This window comes from Cupressus sempervirens, chromosome 3, assembly GCF_028749045.1.
Source record: "Cupressus sempervirens isolate cs-2001-9-10 chromosome 3, ASM2874904v1, whole genome shotgun sequence".
NCBI classification, from domain to species: Eukaryota; Viridiplantae; Streptophyta; class Pinopsida; order Cupressales; family Cupressaceae; genus Cupressus; species Cupressus sempervirens.
Window position 1 is genome coordinate 1118555249 of NC_143120.1, and position 19376 is coordinate 1118574624.

At 38.5% G+C, this 19376-nt stretch overlaps 1 protein-coding gene across 5 annotated transcripts; it reads left to right on the forward strand.

The window, feature by feature from the left end:
* Window positions 1-1556: 1556 nt before the first annotated feature.
* LOC149570721 (uncharacterized) lies at window positions 1557-17015 on the forward strand. Of its 5 annotated transcripts, none has more exons than XM_089823254.1 (2): window positions 1557-2531; window positions 16349-17015. In XM_089823254.1, the coding sequence occupies exon 1, from the start codon at window positions 1610-1612 to the stop codon at window positions 2504-2506; it is 897 nt and encodes a 298-aa protein (XP_089679380.1). In that variant the 5' UTR covers window positions 1557-1609; the 3' UTR covers window positions 2507-2531; window positions 16349-17015. The 5 variants fall into 5 exon arrangements, with proteins under 5 accessions (XP_089679380.1, XP_089679378.1, XP_089679379.1 ...); XM_089823252.1 differs by lacking the exon at window positions 16349-17015 and adding an exon at window positions 15485-15912; XM_089823253.1 differs by lacking the exon at window positions 16349-17015 and adding an exon at window positions 4550-4967.
* Window positions 17016-19376: the final 2361 nt, after the last annotated feature.

Sequence of the window (19376 nt, forward strand, 5' to 3'; positions counted from 1 at the left end):
AACACTTTATTTATTGCAAATCCAGTACTTCTAAAATCGACCTTGATTGAAGAAGAGTAATATTGATTTATAATTTGCTAAGTGAGGATACTTGAAGAAGCAGACTTAAGTTTTGTGCATCCTTCAAATTGCATCAACACCCATCTAAATATCTAACCAAGAGACTTAATCCTCAAAGGACATGTCCCTATGCATGGTCGACTATGATAACCTTCTCTAAATCGGTGACTTTAGAAGACTTAATTTAAGATTAAGCACTAACAAACATATAACATTAGTTTAGCATTAGTACAAACAAGTCCGAAAAATCACCGCCTTAGAAAGGAAATACTAAGAGTATTTATAGCAATTCGAAGACATCTAGATTGAGAAGAATAAGTGCGACTTGCACTTATAGCCCTGGAGATTATCATGTTACATTCTTAACAGAAAAAAGACACACTATATCAATGTTTTCAATCCTTATAGGGGGCATGGGGATCAAGCATATATGGGGTCAACTATTAATTGTAAGGTTAGGATGTTAACTATTTAGTTGAGGATTGGATTACATCATCTTAGATGTGAGACTGGTAGATGGGAGAAGCCTAAAGAGGAGTGGGAGAAGAGGATCTGCAGGCTCTGCGAAAAAGGGGTGGTTGAGACAAAATGTCTCTTTCTTATTGATTGCAAGGCATATGAAGATATTCTGGCCCAATACAAGGTCATTTTAGGAGATGACATAAGCTTACATAGTTTGTTCGATGATGATAAGATATGACAGACAATTGATTTGATTAAGATTCATAGCAGGAGGTTAGATTGTCAAGATTAAGATTCATAGCAGGAGGTTAGATTGTCAAGATTCATAGTAGGAGGTTAGATCTGGGAATAAACAGGACTAATGCTTATGATCTTAGGTCCCTTAAACTGAGACGCCATTAAAATCCTTCACTCATTGGACTCGCAACCACAAAATAATAGTGTCAATGGGACAAATGCATCTAAGTGAGGACGTGCGGAATAAAAAAAGGATAACTAATCTTTATTCATTCTGCTTTGAATTGTAAAATAATAATTTCTTCCTTTTTATTGGCTACTTTCGGTTCGCGGTTCTTTGACGTTGACCCTTCCACCCGCAGGGCAGAGCTGTGACTGCAATTTCTGTGTTCCTGATAGAAATAAACAAATTTCCATGAAAATTATAATATATTTGCAGCGAAATCGAGAATCAGGGTCACCTGATCTAGGTCTGGACTCTGGATTAAGGAGAAAAATTGCAGAGGGCGAGAAAATTTGAGGCATATTAGATTTGTAAAGTCCTGACCCCCGTGAAAACATTGCAGAGGGTGATAAAATTAGAGGCATATTTGACTTGTGGAGTCCTATCCCCGTGAAAAATTTGCAGAGGGCGAGAAATTTTGGGGCATATTTGATTTGTGAAGCCCCGTTCCCGTGAAAAGGTATCTCGGATAAGAGAAAAACCACAGATCAAATACCACCTTGGAGATAGAACAGTGTCATTGACGTGTGTCCGAGAAAGCGATAACATTGGAATGAAGTGTGCAAAAGAATGCGAGAATTATCTTGGTAGTGTCAGCGAGTGAAGCGGGTGGATGATCTGGAGGGGATGGGGATGGGAATGGTGAGCGATGAAGACGAGGAGCGGATGGGAATGGGGATGGCGTCTCGCTGCGAGTGGCATCCTGCAACAGTGGCGTGCCTGCTGGAGAGCTACGGTGACAAGTGCTGCAACATAAAGGGCTACCTTAAGATCAAAGATTGGGAGGACATCGTGCGTTGCGTCAATGCCCACTGCGACGCCTCCAAGATGCCCAAGACTGTGAAGCAATGCCGTGACAAGGTGGAGAACCTGAAGCGGAGGTACAAGCTCGAGAAGCGCCGTGCCGATACCCGTGGCCCTGGCTCCGTGACCTGGTCATTCTTCCATCAGCTTGATCACATCATGGCCAACCTCAACAAGAGTTCGAATCTCGTCGACGCTTCCGAGGACCTCCGCTCGCCCTCGCTCTCGCACTCGCAGTCCTTTGAACTCAATGATTGCGATCTCCCAGAGGGTTTCGCCGGCGAGAGTATGAGCGTGCCTCTGCCTGCCATGTCGATGTCTGATATGGTGCTCTCTGTCTTCGGCACCGATAAAGGAAAGCTTGACGCCGACTGCTCTCTTGACGATATCTTGAACTCTGTCGGCTACAGCTGCAAGAACAAGACCAGGCTCGACTTCCAGGATTCGTCCTCGCCGGAGAAGAAGCCCCCTAAACGGAAAAAGCCCTCACCCTTCGCCGGAATGTCCAAAAAGCGCAAATCCTCCGCTAAATCCTCGTCCTCGTCTTCAAGTAATCCCGTGCAGTCGCTGGCCGATGCTCTGGTGGGATTTTCTGAAGTGTACGCGAGAATCGAGATCGCGAAAATGGAGATGTTCACCAAGCTTATCTTAGAGGTCGCTAAACTCCACGCCAAGAAAAGAAAGAAGTCCGGTTCGACTTCTGCTTCCGATCCAAATTAATATACCCCGCTTCTGCTACGGCACGGTAAGATAAGAACTTTCTTAAAGATTTTAAGCTTGTTCGCTTTATAATTTGTTGCTAGAAGGGTTTCTAAAGACTTTAAGAATCTACATATTATAACTTAGGAGGGTTCTTAAAGTTTCCAATCTTCTCCATTTCTTTAACTGTTGCATGATGCTTTCCGAAAAAAAAGCTTCTGCAGTCCATAAGCTGTCGCTAGAGGGTTTCTGATGATTTTATACTTCCGCAGTTCACGATTTGTTGCACGTGGAATTTTAAAGATTATTATCTTCCTAAGCACGTGTGGCAACAGGATTGCTGGATTTTTTTTGAAATCCAGTGTCCTTGCTTTAGCGAAGGGAGGTCTCCAAACAATTTATAGTTTGTACCATCCAAATATTCTTGCTCCAGGGTTATCGGGATACAAAACTACCGAAAACGTTTTAGGAAGCTTTGTTGCCATAACATTCATATTGTAATTGTAGATTTGTTATTGCTACCTTAGTAGGATGATGACGAAATGAGGTAGCCATCCTTTTATTCGGGAGGTGCCTTGATGTACCATTATTAGTTGAAGGTTATCTTTAAGCATTCATCTTTGTTAGTATGCCAATTTCCAAGTGGCGTTGATGTATTGTTATGATGTTTCTGGTGCTGCTATAAGTGCCCCGTCAGTTACAGATGATAGTAGATGGCAGCACTCTAGGCCTGAATTTTATCCTGTTTTAATCTGTGCTTCTCTTGGCTATAGAAGTTGAAACTTGTTGGCTTACCTGCTTCACTGAGAGAATTATAGTGATGCCGGTAATGCCTTGCTTTAGTCCAGTTATTGATTCTGTAAAACATCATGTTTTTTAATGGCTACTTTTCTGTTACCAATTGGCTAACATTCAAGAAAAGATCTGGTGCATGGTATTTGAGATAAAGTTTCTGTATTGAACTGAATTTTATATTTTTTAGACAAGTAAAAATGTGGAATATAGTTGAATTAATTAATTTTTCTGAGAAAATAGACTTTCAGATTTTACACATTCGTAGTGTAATACATATGTTTTCTTGAACGTCAGCTTAAAATGTTCACGTTTCTTATGAATTGAAATGGATAAAATGGTCAAGGATTCTACACATATGGAACATTTTTCATCCCTTAAATTTTCTTGCTGCAAAGAGCTGCTTTGACATTTCTGGAGATGTTTCCTGTGAAATTGTACATGTTTTCATTCCTTTAGAATCAAATAACATAAATTCTCATTCAGTATTTTTGTAATTATACGTGGATAACCTTGTAAGTCATGGTTTTCTTTTGAAGTGAAATAATATCGCTAAACCAATGTAGGAGAGGAAACGCTAGTGGAAATTTAATTCAGTAGAATCAAACATGATTATTTAGCTTGGAAAACCTTTTTGGTTTAAAAAACCCAGAAATGACAGCACCCACTTATTGTAAGAGTTGACTGTTCAAAGTGCAACAAGATATTTTGTGCGCATTCTTAACCCTAATGCAGATCTGATTATTAATAAACACTTTAGTATAAGATACCGCTAAGCACTATTGGAATACAATACGTATAAAACCAATGTTTTCTATCATGGAAGAAACAAGTCCATTCTTTTGATGTATCTCTCTTTAGCAGGTGGCACGTTAAATTGGTCCCTGTCTTTTTCATTTTTGTGATCTTTCCTAGACATGTTGGGCTGTAACTGTCTATATTTTACTTTGGAGTATCGACGAATACTGGAGATCATCTTCAGGTTTTGTTACATGATAAACATAGAGCTCAGAATAAGTAGGTGTCTATGGTGTGCACTGGTTCTTTCCATCTTGAAGATTGCTTTTATAAGCTGCATCGAGTTCTCAACTTCTGCCTAAATAAAACAGCTAATTATAACATATGAGATTACACCAGAGCCATAAATTTCTTTTTCTAATAGTATGAAATCATTTTGTTTAGCAATACATATTCTTGTATAGAAAGTGGAAGCTGTAAATATTGTTTCCTGTTCATTATTTTTTATCATCTTATTCTAAATATATACTGTAGTGCTAGGTGCACCGTATCCATCCCATACCAGAATCACAAGCACCAGAGTTTTGATGTTGCAAAGATATTTGTAGACTCAGTTTGGAGCCATTTTCTAATATAATAGACCTGATGATAACGCCTAAGAATGGAGCAGAGTTTTTGTGTATAATATATATGCTTGCATCTAAAGACACAATAGAGTCCAATGGAAGAAAGCTCTGCAGCTAGGTTGAGTTTTTAAAATGTTATATATTACAATTTATTAATAATTATAAGCAGGGCTGAAATATCTCTGTGGATTCCGACAGGATCAAAGACCTATGAAATAGAAGATTTACTATTAATAGGATTGACACTTTTATTTCTTTATTTGTTGGAGACTTGACCATGTTCCCAATATCATGAAAAATATTATGTTGGATGAACACTGGATAAACGACCAATGTCTCAGCACTTGTTTTTTATTTGCATGTCATTTTTGGGAGCTAACTTTTGTTTGAAATGCCAGTTTTAGTGGGTGCCTTCTTTTTGGCATGTGAGTTTTAGCAGATGCCTTCTATTTGACGTGAACATGAAATCATGAAGAAAATAGTCCACTTTGAGGCAGACCTTCACCATGTTCGACATTAGGTGGACCAAGAAATTCTTTCAATAATTGTAATTGTTGGTGGCTATTTACAAGTATTTCTTCAAGGCATGAATATAGGAAAAGTGGATTGGTGAGAGAGAGTTGTGATATATTTAGCTTTCATACTATGCCCTTCCACTCAGTTGCATTTGTACCGAATTGTAATATAATATCTGACAGTTTGTTACCCCACTTTGGCAATCGTCCAACTTTTTGTTACCTCCAAGCTTCTATGATGTTGTCATGTCCTCCAACTGTAGTGTTACCCTTGTAAAATCAAAAGTCAGACTGCAAATCTGAGATCTTTGCTATGCTAAGACCGACTAAGTTAGGGAGGTTAAGACACGTCTATTTGACTGACTACATTCAAAATATTTGACTTGTGTTAGCTGACCATATTTACAATACAAATTAATACTTGTTTTGGCTGAACTCATGCCACAGAGGACAACTATTAAATAGCCATAACAATTTTTTTTATATTAGAGATATTATTATATGTTAAGACATGTCTATTTGACCGACTACATTCAAAATGTTTGACTTGTGTTAGCTGACTATATTTACAATACAAATTGATACTTGTTTTAGCCGAACTCTTGCCACAGAGGACAACTATTAAATAGCCACAACAATTTTTTTATATATTAGAGATATTATTATATGTTAAGACACGACTATTTGACCGACTACATTCAAAATGTTTGACTTGGGTTTAGCTGACCATATTTACAATAAAAAATAATTTTTGTTTTGGCTGAACTCATGCCATAGAAGACAACTATTAAATAGCCATAACAAAAGAAGTTAATATTAGAGATATTATTAGCTGATAGACTATTATATAGAAAACTTTGACCAAAAAGGGTGATGCCTCATACGGACAATTTTTTTACGATAAATCTTCCTTGTAAAAGAAACTTCCGCTGGGCATTTCTTTCCTGTAAATGAATTACTTTGTCAGTAACACAGCATCGTCATATTTAATATGCCAACTATATATGAAATGGTTTAGCACCGCCTTGCATTTCTTCCGTGTAATGGAATTACTTTGTCAGCAATTCAGCATCACCATATTAAATTCGTCAACTATATAAAAATGACTCATTACTGCCTTGGACTCATTACCGCCTTGGAATCAAGCATATTTGAAGATTGTAATCTGAAATGCTTGGACCTTTTAACAATTGCATAGTTCAGTTGTGCTTCATATCCCTCTACACAGACAATTATTTACATACTTCTGCGTTTTTTGGTATTTATTGTATAACATAGTCATGGTTTCTATAGTATGATTTTGTTCAAAAGATTCATTACAAATCGCACACCCTTTTATAATAAGCTTACATGTTTGATAGATGTCAAAGCCTGGGGCTACTCTTAAGGTGTTTGATCAGCTTTAAGAAGTGGACAATGCCATGGAAAATGACAATTGTTGCATGTGGAAGACAGTCACACTCTTCTGCCAAATTTAATGAACAAGTTTCCAACCTGAGCAGTTGACATTAGCCAACATGCTTACAGCTTGTACTGAAATGGGAGCTCTATATCATGGTATAGATATCCATCAAAGCATAAAGGACATATGAATTTGTCAAAATGTTGTTTTAATTGCCCTGGTAAACATGTACTCAAAATGTAGGCAAGGCAAGTGAACTGTTTGATAAAGTGTGTCAAAGAAATGATGTCTTATGGAAACTGTCATTGCAGGTGATATACAAATGGATTTGTTGAAAAGACTCCTGAAAATTTAAGCAAATATAATTAATAAGTGTAGAGCCAAACTCCACATCCTTTGTTGGCATACTTCCAGAAATGGGAGCTTTGGAACAGGGTATGGAACATAGTGGAAGAGGTGTTTTTGGTCGGATGTAGTAGTTGCAAGTGCCCTAGGAGACAAGTTTGCAAATTGTGGAAGCATACAAAGGCATGTGAACTGTTTCACAAAATCCCTCAACAAAATCGGGTCTTGTGGACTGCAGCAATTGTATTGTATGCAGAAAATGAATCAAGAAGTGTAGAGCCAAATTCGACAACATTTTCCAGCATCTGTCGTGTTTGTATCAGTATGGTAGCTTTGGATTGGAGCAGGGTATGGACTTCAACCAAAAGAATATAGGGATGTTTTCAGACATTGTTGTTGGAAGTGTCTGGGCGGACATGCGTGCGAAATATGGAAGGAAGACAAGGCAGCTCAATTGTTTGAGAAAATGCCTCGAAGAAATGTGACCCTGTGGACTGCAATGACCATTGGATAACACTACATGGATGTGTTGAAAAGCTTCTAGAAACTTTTAAATGACTGAGTGATCTAGTGAAGACCAAGCAAAAAAGCATAGTGATGATAGAGTGATAGAAAAGGAAAACTTTGATAAAGAATCAAGATCTGTAGCCGATGTAGTTGAAATCTTGGAATAAGAAAAATGTGTTGACGATAAGGATTGGTGAGCTATATTATTTAATGAAAGGAAAGGATTAATTGAACAATCAAAGGCTGAAATTTGCAAAAAAAAAATCTTGAATTATTGAGAAGAGAAGAATAATAATAAGATGGGAAGATTCAATGAATATTTTGGATCTCATTGTAAACCCTAAGATCTATGATTGTGATTAAGAAAAACAAGATCAAGACCACCTATTTAAGGAGGTATCTGATATGTTTCATAGGGTTTTGTTTTTATTGGAAACTTACAAATACAAGTGGTGAACATACTTGCAAGGAGTTGTGCAAAGTTTTTGAGGTGAAGGATTTCTTGAAGAGTTTCCAAGAATAGAGGATGAGAATGATGGATTCCAATCAATGAACTAGAGTTGAGCCAAATAGACGTCTGAAGTTGTAAATCAAGTTGCATGTTATCAGATAAAAATTTCACTATTACTTTCTAACCATTGTGGTAGTTGTAAAATCCTTTTGATAAGGTTGACCTAACTATAATTTGTAAATCCTTTAATCAAGATGACATTCTAATGGAATGTTCTTAAGTCCTCTAACAAGGCCACTCCTAACAGGGTGATTAAATCCTTTAGTAGGGTCACATGTAGCGGTGTATTTTTTAACCTTTGACATGGTTGGTTCCTAACAAAGCTCAGTTTATAAGAGTGAAAAAGTGGTAGTATGTTATTGGTGGTTTTTTCCAAATTGGGTTTCCATGTTAAATCCCAATATCAAATATTGTGTGCATTTCTTTTGTTTGTGAATGCTACTTAATGTTTTTATGTTTAAGTTTATTGTTGACTGTGATAAGCTTTTTCAATTTGCACATACATAACAAAAAGTTATAATGGAATGAATAAGTTCGATTATAGGTAACAATTTAAATGAGTTAGTTATTGGGTTACATTTATTGAAGTTTAAAGTGTTTGATTTATTGTTCACTATGATAAGCTTTTGCAATTCGGCACATATAGAACAAAGAGTTATAATGGAATGACTAAGTTTGACTATAGGTAACAATTTCAATCAGTCAGTTATTGGGTCACCTTTGTTGAAGTTTAAAGTGTTTGATTTTAACATCTAGTCTTGGGGATAATCGATTCACCCCCTCCCCCTTCTCTACTATTCCAAATAATCTAAGAGTTATGTTTGTAACTTTTCAGTTTAATCATATATGCATATTTTAAGATTGTTAAAGATATCCATAGTTGGAAAAGAGCTTGTGGAATACTAATTCATCTCCCCCTCTCAGTATTTCCTATTTCTAACACAATAAACATCCCCAAAGTGGTGAGTCCTAAAACATAACTAGGTGTAAGATACATTCATACAAAGTAGGTTTTTTTAAATAGATTGACACTGGCAAAATTATAGATTTCTCAAGTACACAAAATAACATCTCACTCAATGACTAAAAACTTTAATTTAACAACTTGAGATGCATTTATATGCTGAATGGAAAGTGATGAACATTTGAAACTTAAATGTGAGGCTTTAAAACATGAAATAGATAGGTAGGCACAAAAAATACTTATAGGGGGTTATTTAAAAAAAATTAATAAGGTACTCTGAATCCCTTGCAATTTTTTGTGTCCCAACACTATGAAAGTAAATAATATAATTATAAAATGAAAAAGAATTAAACTATGTTAGATGATGCACAACCCTCCGCCGCCCAACACCTAACCTTTTCAAATAACATAGGAACCATGTTAAAATCATTCAAATAATCATGATTAAGAAATCTACTTGATTGAATCTTTGTATGGAATAAGTGTTTAATACTAAATGCCTTATTTGAGGGTGAAGATTTTTCACAAAGTTATTCTAATGTCTTCATTAGACTCTTTATTGTTGTTGGTTTTTCTATATTGAAAGTCATCAATGATGGGCCAAGAATAACCGTATTTGTCATGGTGCCTTCTTATTAAGAACTGCCCCATCTTTGGAGTCAAATTCCACATCTATTGCATGCATTCTTTTTGCCTTCGCAAATATGGAAGCACTTTGGAACATGATATACGTACTCATCAAAGCATAATCCAAGGTTCTTTTTAATGAGATGTAAGTATGGTAGTAGGCATGTATGCAAGATGTGGAGAGATAGACAAGGCATGTGAATTATTTGATATATTGTGTAATGGAGACAATCTCATGCACTATTATGATTAGAGTATATGTTTAGAATGGTTCATTGAAATGGCATTAGAAAATTTTAAGTAAATGTAATACATTGCAACTCAAAGGGTCGACCGATGATTTAGTGTTAGGCGTGCAACTAGTGGGGCTACTTCGCCCGAGATTGCAAGAAGAACAACACACCACAGAAGTTGTGTTGATGGTGTGGTCCTGGAGATCATGAAGAAGCCAATTGCTTGAAGCCTCGTGTGAACCTACTCAACATTGAATACAAAGAAGTATTGTTAGTTACTTGTAATCAGGCGAAACAAGCTGTGTACCCTGATCCCCGTACAAAGAAGCGGAGAGTAAGGGAGGCGAAAGTGGAAATAAAGAAGGCAATGAAAGCGAAGGGGGATTCACATGTGGCTACAAGTACCTCTGCATGAATAAAGGTCAAGAATAGCACACTAGGGCGAATATTGCAAATGTAGGTTCCAATTAAAATACAAGACCTCCACACCTTACCCTACTCAAAGAGGGCATTGCTGAATATCTGCACCGTACAACCAAGTACTAGCACCACACAATAGCCAAACGTTCTTGGAGGATCAGCGGTAGACCCTATGTTACTCATGTTGAACAATGGATGGTACCCCACGGTCTTTGAGATAAATATCCTTGGGACAATCGTCAGTGATACTATAGTTGATGGTGGGTCAAGGGTAAATGTGCTTCCAGAGGAGACATGGAAGAAACTTGGGTAGCCTATCTTGTGGCCCCTCACCTTCAACTTACTCGGTGTAGACCGGCATGGAATTAAACCTCTGGGAACATTGATAGCTCAGCCAGTCAACATTGGAACCCAACCATTTGTGCTAGATATAGTCATGATTACACTGAAAAAGAAAGGGTATGATGCCATTCTTAGAAGGGGATGGCTAGTAGCAGCAAGGGCAAACCATAATAAGAAGAAAAACACGCTTTCATTGGAGATTGGCAGAAGGATGTTCGTTATCTACCTTCGTGCACAAATGGTGAGTGAGGAGATGGCTTCGAAATCTGAATCTGATGGAGAGTCTGGTGGAATGGACAAGGGAAGAGACCAGATGGAGCCTAATGATGAAGGCGTGCTGGAACTCGAAGGATGTTTGGAAGATGACTTGGATTCCTTGAACTGACTCTTCCATTGGTAATTGGAAGATAACATGTTATTTCCAAGTTGCAATATGTTAGGAGTGGAAGGAATGGATGGAGAAGAGACATGTTCGTTATCTACCTTCGTGCACAAATGGTGAGTGAGGAGATGGCTTCGAAATCTGAATCTGATGGAGAGTCTGGTGGAATGGACAAGGGAAGAGACCAGATGGAGCCTAATGATGAAGGCGTGCTGGAACTCGAAGGATGTTTGGAAGATGACTTGGATTCCTTGAACTGACTCTTCCATTGGTAATTGGAAGATTACATGTTATTTCCAAGTTGCAATATGTTAGGAGTGGAAGGAATGGATGGAGAAGAGACATGTTCGTTATCTACCTTCGTGCACAAATGGTGAGTGAGGAGATGGCTTCGAAATCTGAATCTGATGGAGAGTCTGGTGGAATGGACAAGGGAAGAGACCAGATGGAGCCTAATGATGAAGGCGTGCTGGAACTCGAAGGATGTTTGGAAGATGACTTGGATTCCTTGAACTGACTCTTCCATTGGTAATTGGAAGATTACATGTTATTTCCAAGTTGCAATATGTTAGGAGTGGAAGGAATGGATGGAGAAGAGATGGATGTGTTTTCGTCGGAGTTTGGTGAATACAAAGAAGGAGAAGCTCGGGTGAATGTAAGTCTTTCTCAAACCAATCAAGTATGAAGAGCCCTCTGTACGGTCATGAATTTCGGGGATGAAGAGAATTTTTGCAACATACTGGTTGGCGATGATTGGGATCTTGTGTTGAAGGTGACAACATTCAATATCTTCACAAAGTACAAAGATGTGTTTGCTTGGAGTTACAAGGACCTGAAGGGTGTACCACCAGAGTTGTGCGTACATTGTATACCCCTAGTGCCTGGAGCCGTATCTGTACGGAAGAAACCGTACATGATGAACAAGGATTATGTAGCTAGGGTTGATGAAAAGATCCAACACATGCTTGAGGCAGGAATAGAGTTGAGAGAAGCGAATGGGTCTCATCCATTGTGATATCGTTAAAGGAGGCAAACCAGATTAGGATATGTGTCGATTTTCGCTGCTTGAATGTTAACACTATAAAGGACCCCTTCCCTATGCCATTCACGGATACAATACTTGAAGAAGTTGTTGGACACAAAATGTACTCATATATGGATAGGTTCTCTAGTTATAGCCATATACCAATTGTGGATGAGGATAAGTTGAAGACCACTTTTGTGGTAGAGGATGACGTCTATGCATATAACCGAATGCCCTTAGGTTTGTTCAATGCGCCAGCAACCTTCCAAAGAGTAGTTCTTCATATCTTTGATAAAATGTTTGTAGGAAACTTTCGCGCATTCTTGGATGATTGGTCTATCTTCAGTGGACAAGACATGCATTTGGTAGCACTCAATGAGTGCATGGAAGGTGTCATTGGGCTAGGCTAGCGCTGAACCCAAAGAAGTGTAGATTTATGGTACCCTAGGGTAAGCTGTTGGGGCACATTTTATGTAAGACGGGACTCAAAACTGATCTAGACAAGGTACATGTCATAGTTGAGATGGAAGCGCTGATTGACATCAATGGAGTCAAATTCTTTTTAGGACACATTGGATATTATAGAAGGTTCATGAAGAACTTTGCTCAAGTTTCATGCTCCCTCAACAACCTGACAAGAAAAGGGGAACCCTATGTTTGGGGTACGGGGCAAGAAACCTCCTTTAAGGAATTGAAGACAAGATTGCTAGGGGCATCGATCCTGGCATACCCAAATTGGGATAAAGAGTTTCATGTGCATGTGGACGCGTCTAACTTTGCAATTGGTGCAACACTTGCACAGACAGGTGATCATGGCCTGGTTCTTCCTATATATTTTGTTGGCAGATTGTTGTCGAGGGCAGAAAACAATTACAACACAACGGAGTGAGAGGCTCTAGGAATGGTGTACGTCATACAAAAGTTAAGACATTTTCTGTTGGCAACGCCCTTCACATTCTATGCAGACCACTAGGCGTTGATGTACTTAATGAACACACCCATCATTCAAGGGAGGGTGAGTAGATGGTTGTTGCTACTCCAAGAGTTTACATTCACTAGATGCACATTTATTCCGTATAGCCATCCTTTCAGAGTGTTACAAAAGCATCGTCGAATATCTATCCACTTCACAATTCCTGAGGGAGATGCTACCAAGTGAATGATGAAAGTTGGTACTGAGGAGCAAAATGTTTTCGCTGATTAATGGTCTGTTGTATAAGATGGGGCCAGACCAAGTATTCAGAAGATGTGTCATGGAGGAGGAAGAACAAAGTGTCCTTCGGGAAGCCCAGGAAGGCCCAGTAGGAGGGTATATGGGACCAACCACAACGAGAAAGAATTCCTAGCAGGGCTATGATGGCCTACACTATACAATGATGCCAGAGAGTCGGTGGTCAGTTGTGACACTTGTTAGCGTGTGGGTAAACCTTTGAAACAAGATTTCATGCTGCTCAATCCATCACATGCCCAAGAGTTGGGACACTCAAATCCCTGAGCCGAGGACCCAAAAGCAACCCCTGGAAAAGGACACACCAAGCAAAGTGCGCAATCTTCGGCGTAGTGATAGCTTGCCAAACAATAATGAACCTATGACTTGAAGTCTTCTAAGAAGAATGCAAATGCCAATGTTGGTTGAGTACATCCACCATAGGTAGGTGAGGAACCAACTAGTGATAACCCAACGTGGGTTAATAACTCTTCGTAGGATGTTGTCAATAAATTCTATATTGTAGCTGACAGGTAGAATAGTATCCAAAAAGGCGCGTGACATTTGAGTCACCCCTTCGGGAAGGTATATGTACACCGTCTGGAATGGACTTTATAATCATCATCATCATTGGAGTAATTGTAATGTACATATTGCGTATATAAATAAAGTATCTGTTCTGTTTTATATCTTGCTATACTATATGCGTTAAGTATCCTTTTACCTTGCATGGTAAACATAGGAGTGGTAGGATACCACTTCCAATTCTTCCACCAATGTTTAACAGATCGAATACCCAGCTTGTGTAACATATGCGGGGGCACGACAAAAACTAGAAGATCAAATGTTTGCCAATCTGGACGAGAAAGACAGAACTGCACTTGCATATCTTCCCACTAGCGAAGGCTCATGGTGGCTCTAGAAAAAAGATCTCTAGGAGTCCTAATGTCACGTTTGAAAAAAAGTAGCACATTGGCCCCTTGAACTTTTGCCAAAGGGATGCCTTGAATAGTAAACAAGGGAGACCACCACAAGTTATGTTGGTTCATAGAGAGGCCATCTCTGAACCCATCTCCAGCCTAGCGAAGCCAAGGCTTAATGGCTTCCGAGGCTTTCCAAATGCTTTTAGCAACAAAGGTCCCTTGAATTTGAACTGGTTCGGGGGTGACCAAAAGGGTTTCAAAACCAATATCCTTCCTGGCAGGCCGATTGACTAGAAAGCTTGAAGAGATGTAGTGCCGCAAAAGGATTTTCTAGGCTTCATTGCCAGCGAGGGCACGAATGACCCACTTGGCACACAGAGCAATCCCCTGCTTTTGAGTAGAAAGCAGGCCAAGGCCCCTTGACTCATTAGGCAGACAACAAAAGTCCCACGTCACCCTATAGAAACCATGGTGGGAGGCATCCACAGTCCAAATAAAGTCACACAAAAAGCACTCAAGCTTGAGGTAGGAGGCCTTCAAAGGCGCCCAACAGGAGGAATAATAAACATGAGTGGCAGCCAATACTTTGGAGCAAAACTAAAATTTGTCAGCCAGTGAAAGCGGTTTGGTAATCCAGTATTCCAACTTATTCTCAATCCTAGCCAAGACTGCATTCCAAAGCTCCACAGGGGAAGCTTTGACTGGTTTAACTTTTGATGTAGCTAGACACAGTCAACTCAAGCCGTGAACGGTCCCATAAAATTTCATACTTGTTACAGCAATCTTCAAACTTGAGCTACAGAGTACTCAAATTGTATCCTTCAGAACAATGTTGGCATTGGTAATTTATGCTTGGATTGACATCCCATAGTTAGGACCAAGACAGATTGAGCATTTGTGGACATCATTGTTTAAGATCATCATCCAAGTTGGAAGTGGAGTTAAGACATTGTGCAGCATTGTATTTTGAAGCAAAAGATTCAATTACAAAAATTTCGCGACATATCTGATAGATCTGCCTTTTTATATTTGTTTGTTGTCTAGACTCTAAGTAATCCAAACGTAGACCGTTGGGCGATGTATGACCTTGAACCTGTCAATGTGCTTTTCAATCTGTTATAGATTGTTTCCACACCACAGAGTTGGGCCATTACAGAGTAGGGTGGTGCCCATAGGCCTGTCAATTTGTGTTGTTTGGGGTGGGGCATGAATTGTTGACATGCCACTCTATCATAGGTGCCAATAGAGGTATTTCCAAATTCGCAGCACATTGGTGCTCACCTTTGGTGTGGTTTACAGCCTTGATCATCTGCATTTGTATGTTTGTTCTATTCTTACCAAATGAGGGTTTCACATTATATAACTTATCTTTCTCTTGTACGCATTAATCCTTGTCCTATTGTATTCACTCCAAATCGAGCACATTTCACTTTTGTTGCAGAAACAACATTTATTAGCAAAGAAAAGCTCGAATGTCTGGCGGGTGGGTGACAACTATTCGTGGCAATGGTGTTAACACTGGTCGCAATCTCTTATTGAGTGCACACTTTACAATTTCATGGTGTCTATTGCTAAAGCTCTCCGAGTTCATCCCAGGTGTAAGAGATGGCATCAGTCGTGAAGAACCTCCACACGAAGACCACCATGGCTATATCGAATAGACACTTCAATCAGTGATCACATGTATATACTATGTCTTTCTCCATCAGATCAACAACCACTTTATGCATCTATTCCTCATCACCTGGTTATACTTATCAAAATGATTAACTAGTAATCATAACAATGTATGTCATGGTTAAATCTGTCCGACTGAAGCTACAGCATTAACACTTCTTATTCTTGATGAACATGGCTATTATTTGCTAATTCCCGATGAGACGATGCTTGGTGCTTTTTTTCTTTGTTTCTGTTACTAATTCCTCTCAAATAATGCATAGTCTTTGGAATTTTCATTTGTATCCAAATTGAGATTTATTTTCAATGTCCATTTCCCCTCGATTAGATTGTCTCTTAGGGGTTCACCGTTTGAGGAAATATCATTGTTAACGCTGTTCATATAAATTTCCCCATCTTCCTTACTAGATGCAGATAGAGAGGGAAAAGGGCAGAGTTTATAGCCTCATCTTCAATCCAGTTACTTCCACTGCAGGATGGAATAAGATCTGTGTGCTGAACAATTTTTACTGATTGGATCTGCACAACCTATCATTGGTGGCTAACAAACTATTTCTTTTGCTTCTTTTGGTAATAGCTACCTTCTTTATTTCTTCAGCAATTTCAGTACTTGTTTTGGTTTCCACAGACCTGTAATATCTTTTCCCTTAGTGGCAACCATTATCATTGGCATCCCAGAGCCTGTGGTTGCTGAGGTCCTCTCCCCTTGCTGACGATTCGGTGCCAGTGGTTGCTGAGGAAGGCAGGTCTTCGGGTCTGGCCCCTGGGCCCACTCTTGCCCCTGCCCCTGTCTCGGCTGATCTTCATGCTTCTGTGGGAGGCCAGCCTTCCATGGATTCTCCTGGGGAGTTTGTTGCTGCTCCTGCTCCCCCTGCCTTCCACTCTTCAGTTTCATCTGGGGATTGGATTGGTGAGGCAGCTAAGGTGGAGGATGGTTGGACTGTGGTAAAAAGAAAGAAAACTAAGCCTTCTGGTCCTCTTTTAGAAATGAATCTCCGGTCAAGCAAGGGAGACTGTAAATCAAAGGGCGTATTGTGAGCTCCCTTGTTGTACCTGGTTTTTTGGAGGCAGATCCTTCCGTTCGGATCTCTACTTCCTAGTTGGTTATTTTGTTGTGGCTGGTGATAGGCTTTTTTGTCTTCACGGTTACCCCTTTTTGGGGGGTGACCAGTTCCTCTTTGGTTTGTTGTACTTTTGTCTCTGTGCTTATTGAATATCTAAAGCTGTGTACAGGGTTTCAGGCACCCTTCAAAACCTGTTTTCCTTAATCAAAAACTATTATCGTTGGCATCTGATTTTGGGGATTTTAAACTATGATGATCCTTCTTTATTCCATCGTCCATGGTTCCATATTTCTTTGCAGTGATGGTCACTTGCTACAATTTGCAGCAGCTTTGACTTCAGTGATTGCACTTTTCCTTCTGTGGACTATCCTTGGCGAAAAGTATGCAAACCAGTGCCTTTCTTTACATGATTTTTTCCTCTCAAAGATCTACTGGAGGAGGCAGTTTTACTAAGTCTGCTGCGACTTTAATTTCTTTAGATATTATTGTGGTGATTTATTTTGAAGTTGGCTGGCTTTCTTAATTCATGCACAATTCCTTTGTTTTTGTGAGCTTCTGACAGAAGCCTTTACTCTTATTCAAAGTGCTCTATATTTTCTTCTGCATATATTTTCTACAGCTTATAGTTCTGGCTTCAACGATTTCAATTGGTATGGACAACTTGCCAAACTCTTCGAGATTGGCCAATCTCCCTTTGTTTCTATTTATCTGTGACTAATTTTCTCATTTGGCACCATCTATTCCCCATTTGGCTTAAACTTTGACTCTGGTAGCAAAACCAAATTCTTTCACAGGCTGGCTAGATCTGGTTCTGATACTATTGTAATATCCCAAATAGAATAGTTTATGATATCTAATCAGTTTTAATTTCCTTCAACAATTCAGAGGTTTAGTTTGACAAACAAAATCGTGTATTATTACTTTGCTATATAATTGTAATATGTTTCTGTTGGGAAAATGAATAACAAAACTATCGATGATCAACCCAGCGGAAGTAACTCTTTTAAACTACACAGGTTTCTTTATTTTAGCTTCAATCCTTTAGATAACCCCTGATATTAGGAAATGATCTATATATTATGCAAGAAATGATCTCCAACTCTAATAGCTTAATACTCATGATTAAATGGGGTGGTATTTAATCTCCAACTCTAATAGCTTAATACTCATGATTAAATGGGGTGGTAAGAAAAACTAAGACTTCTTTTGAAGCTATAAATTGGTGCTAGTTGCAAATATGAACCTTAAAAAATACTGTACATTGCCAGTTAACGTGCAATTTAATTTTGAAGGAAATTTTTATTGCTGCCTCTGATTATGAATTGTAGATTTGAAGGATATTTCTCTAATTAGCAACTGAAATATATCGAATCTGCTTGATATTGCTTCAAGGATTTGTGGGTTTTCATCCTCTAATTCTGGACCATGCTTTTCATCCTCAGGTTAATCAGCTAACTCCAATGCTTCATTAAGGATTAGAAATTAAAAAATAAAATTATTCATCAATGCCTCCCTCCTTGCCATCTCTGAAATAGTTTGTCAATAGGTGCATAAGTCTTGCAATGGCTCTTGATTGATGTTTGAGGTTCAACTATTTAAAATAATTTTTAATTTTAAGAGAGCATTTTATTATAACTCTCGTAAGTAATGCTTATTATTTATCATTATTATCTTTTGATCTCATTTTCAAAAGGGGGCGTTACATTTGGATTGAACTTTTCATCTAGACTTAATCTTGAACAAAAAAATGGAATAATGAGGTTTTTTGTTTTTTGTGTTTTTTTTTCTGAAACAAGTTTAAGATTGGATACAAACTATGCATGAGAAACTTGATTTTTCTCTGAAACATGTTTAAGATTGGATCCAACTTACACGTGTGATTCCGACGGTCTGCAGAAACTACAAATATTCATTTTTAAGAAGCATGTCTTGGAAGGTTTTTGTGGAAGTAATTAAAATTATTTCATTATTGTTAAAATTGTTATTGACAAGCGTCTTTGGTGCAATGGAGCCAAATGTTTGCAAAATGATGCCAAAATGCAAGGTTTGACCATGCTATTCAAATAAAGATTCTTTCAAGATAGTAACTATAATCATATGGAAAATTTAAAATGTGTTTTGGGGGACCATTCGATTTTATTACTTTCAGCCACTAATGATAGCGTAACAATGAGATTCAAGAACCAAGGCATACAGATGAAGGGTCAGGCGGATGGGAGTAGGTGGAAGGATCAGGTGAACAGTAGTAGGTTATGCATGCTATGGTAACTGGCTTTCCTCCATAACTCACTGAGATTTGAAGGCTTGTTTGTACCCAACTTTTATTAAGGATGGTTAAGACACTAGACTGTAAATAAAGGTGATTGCAGTAGTTTTTGAAGTTGCTGGCAGTGTTAAGAGTTAGTTCCTTCGAGGGCTAGAAACAATAACTAATTAGTGTTTTGTAGATTATCCACCTACTCTCTGCCTGACAGAAGCACTCACACCTTTTCTTTTTGGCATTTGATTGCATGTTCTTTTGCAAACTTAAATCTTCAGTAGACAAAGCTTTTGTTTATATTTGAAACCAGCAAACATCTACTGAATTTGACA

What these genes read in the sequence shown, in the direction of transcription:
- LOC149570721 (XM_089823254.1), top strand. Translation starts at nt 1,610, where the DNA reads ATGGGGATGGGAATGGTGAGCGATGAAGACGAGGAGCGGATGGGAATG.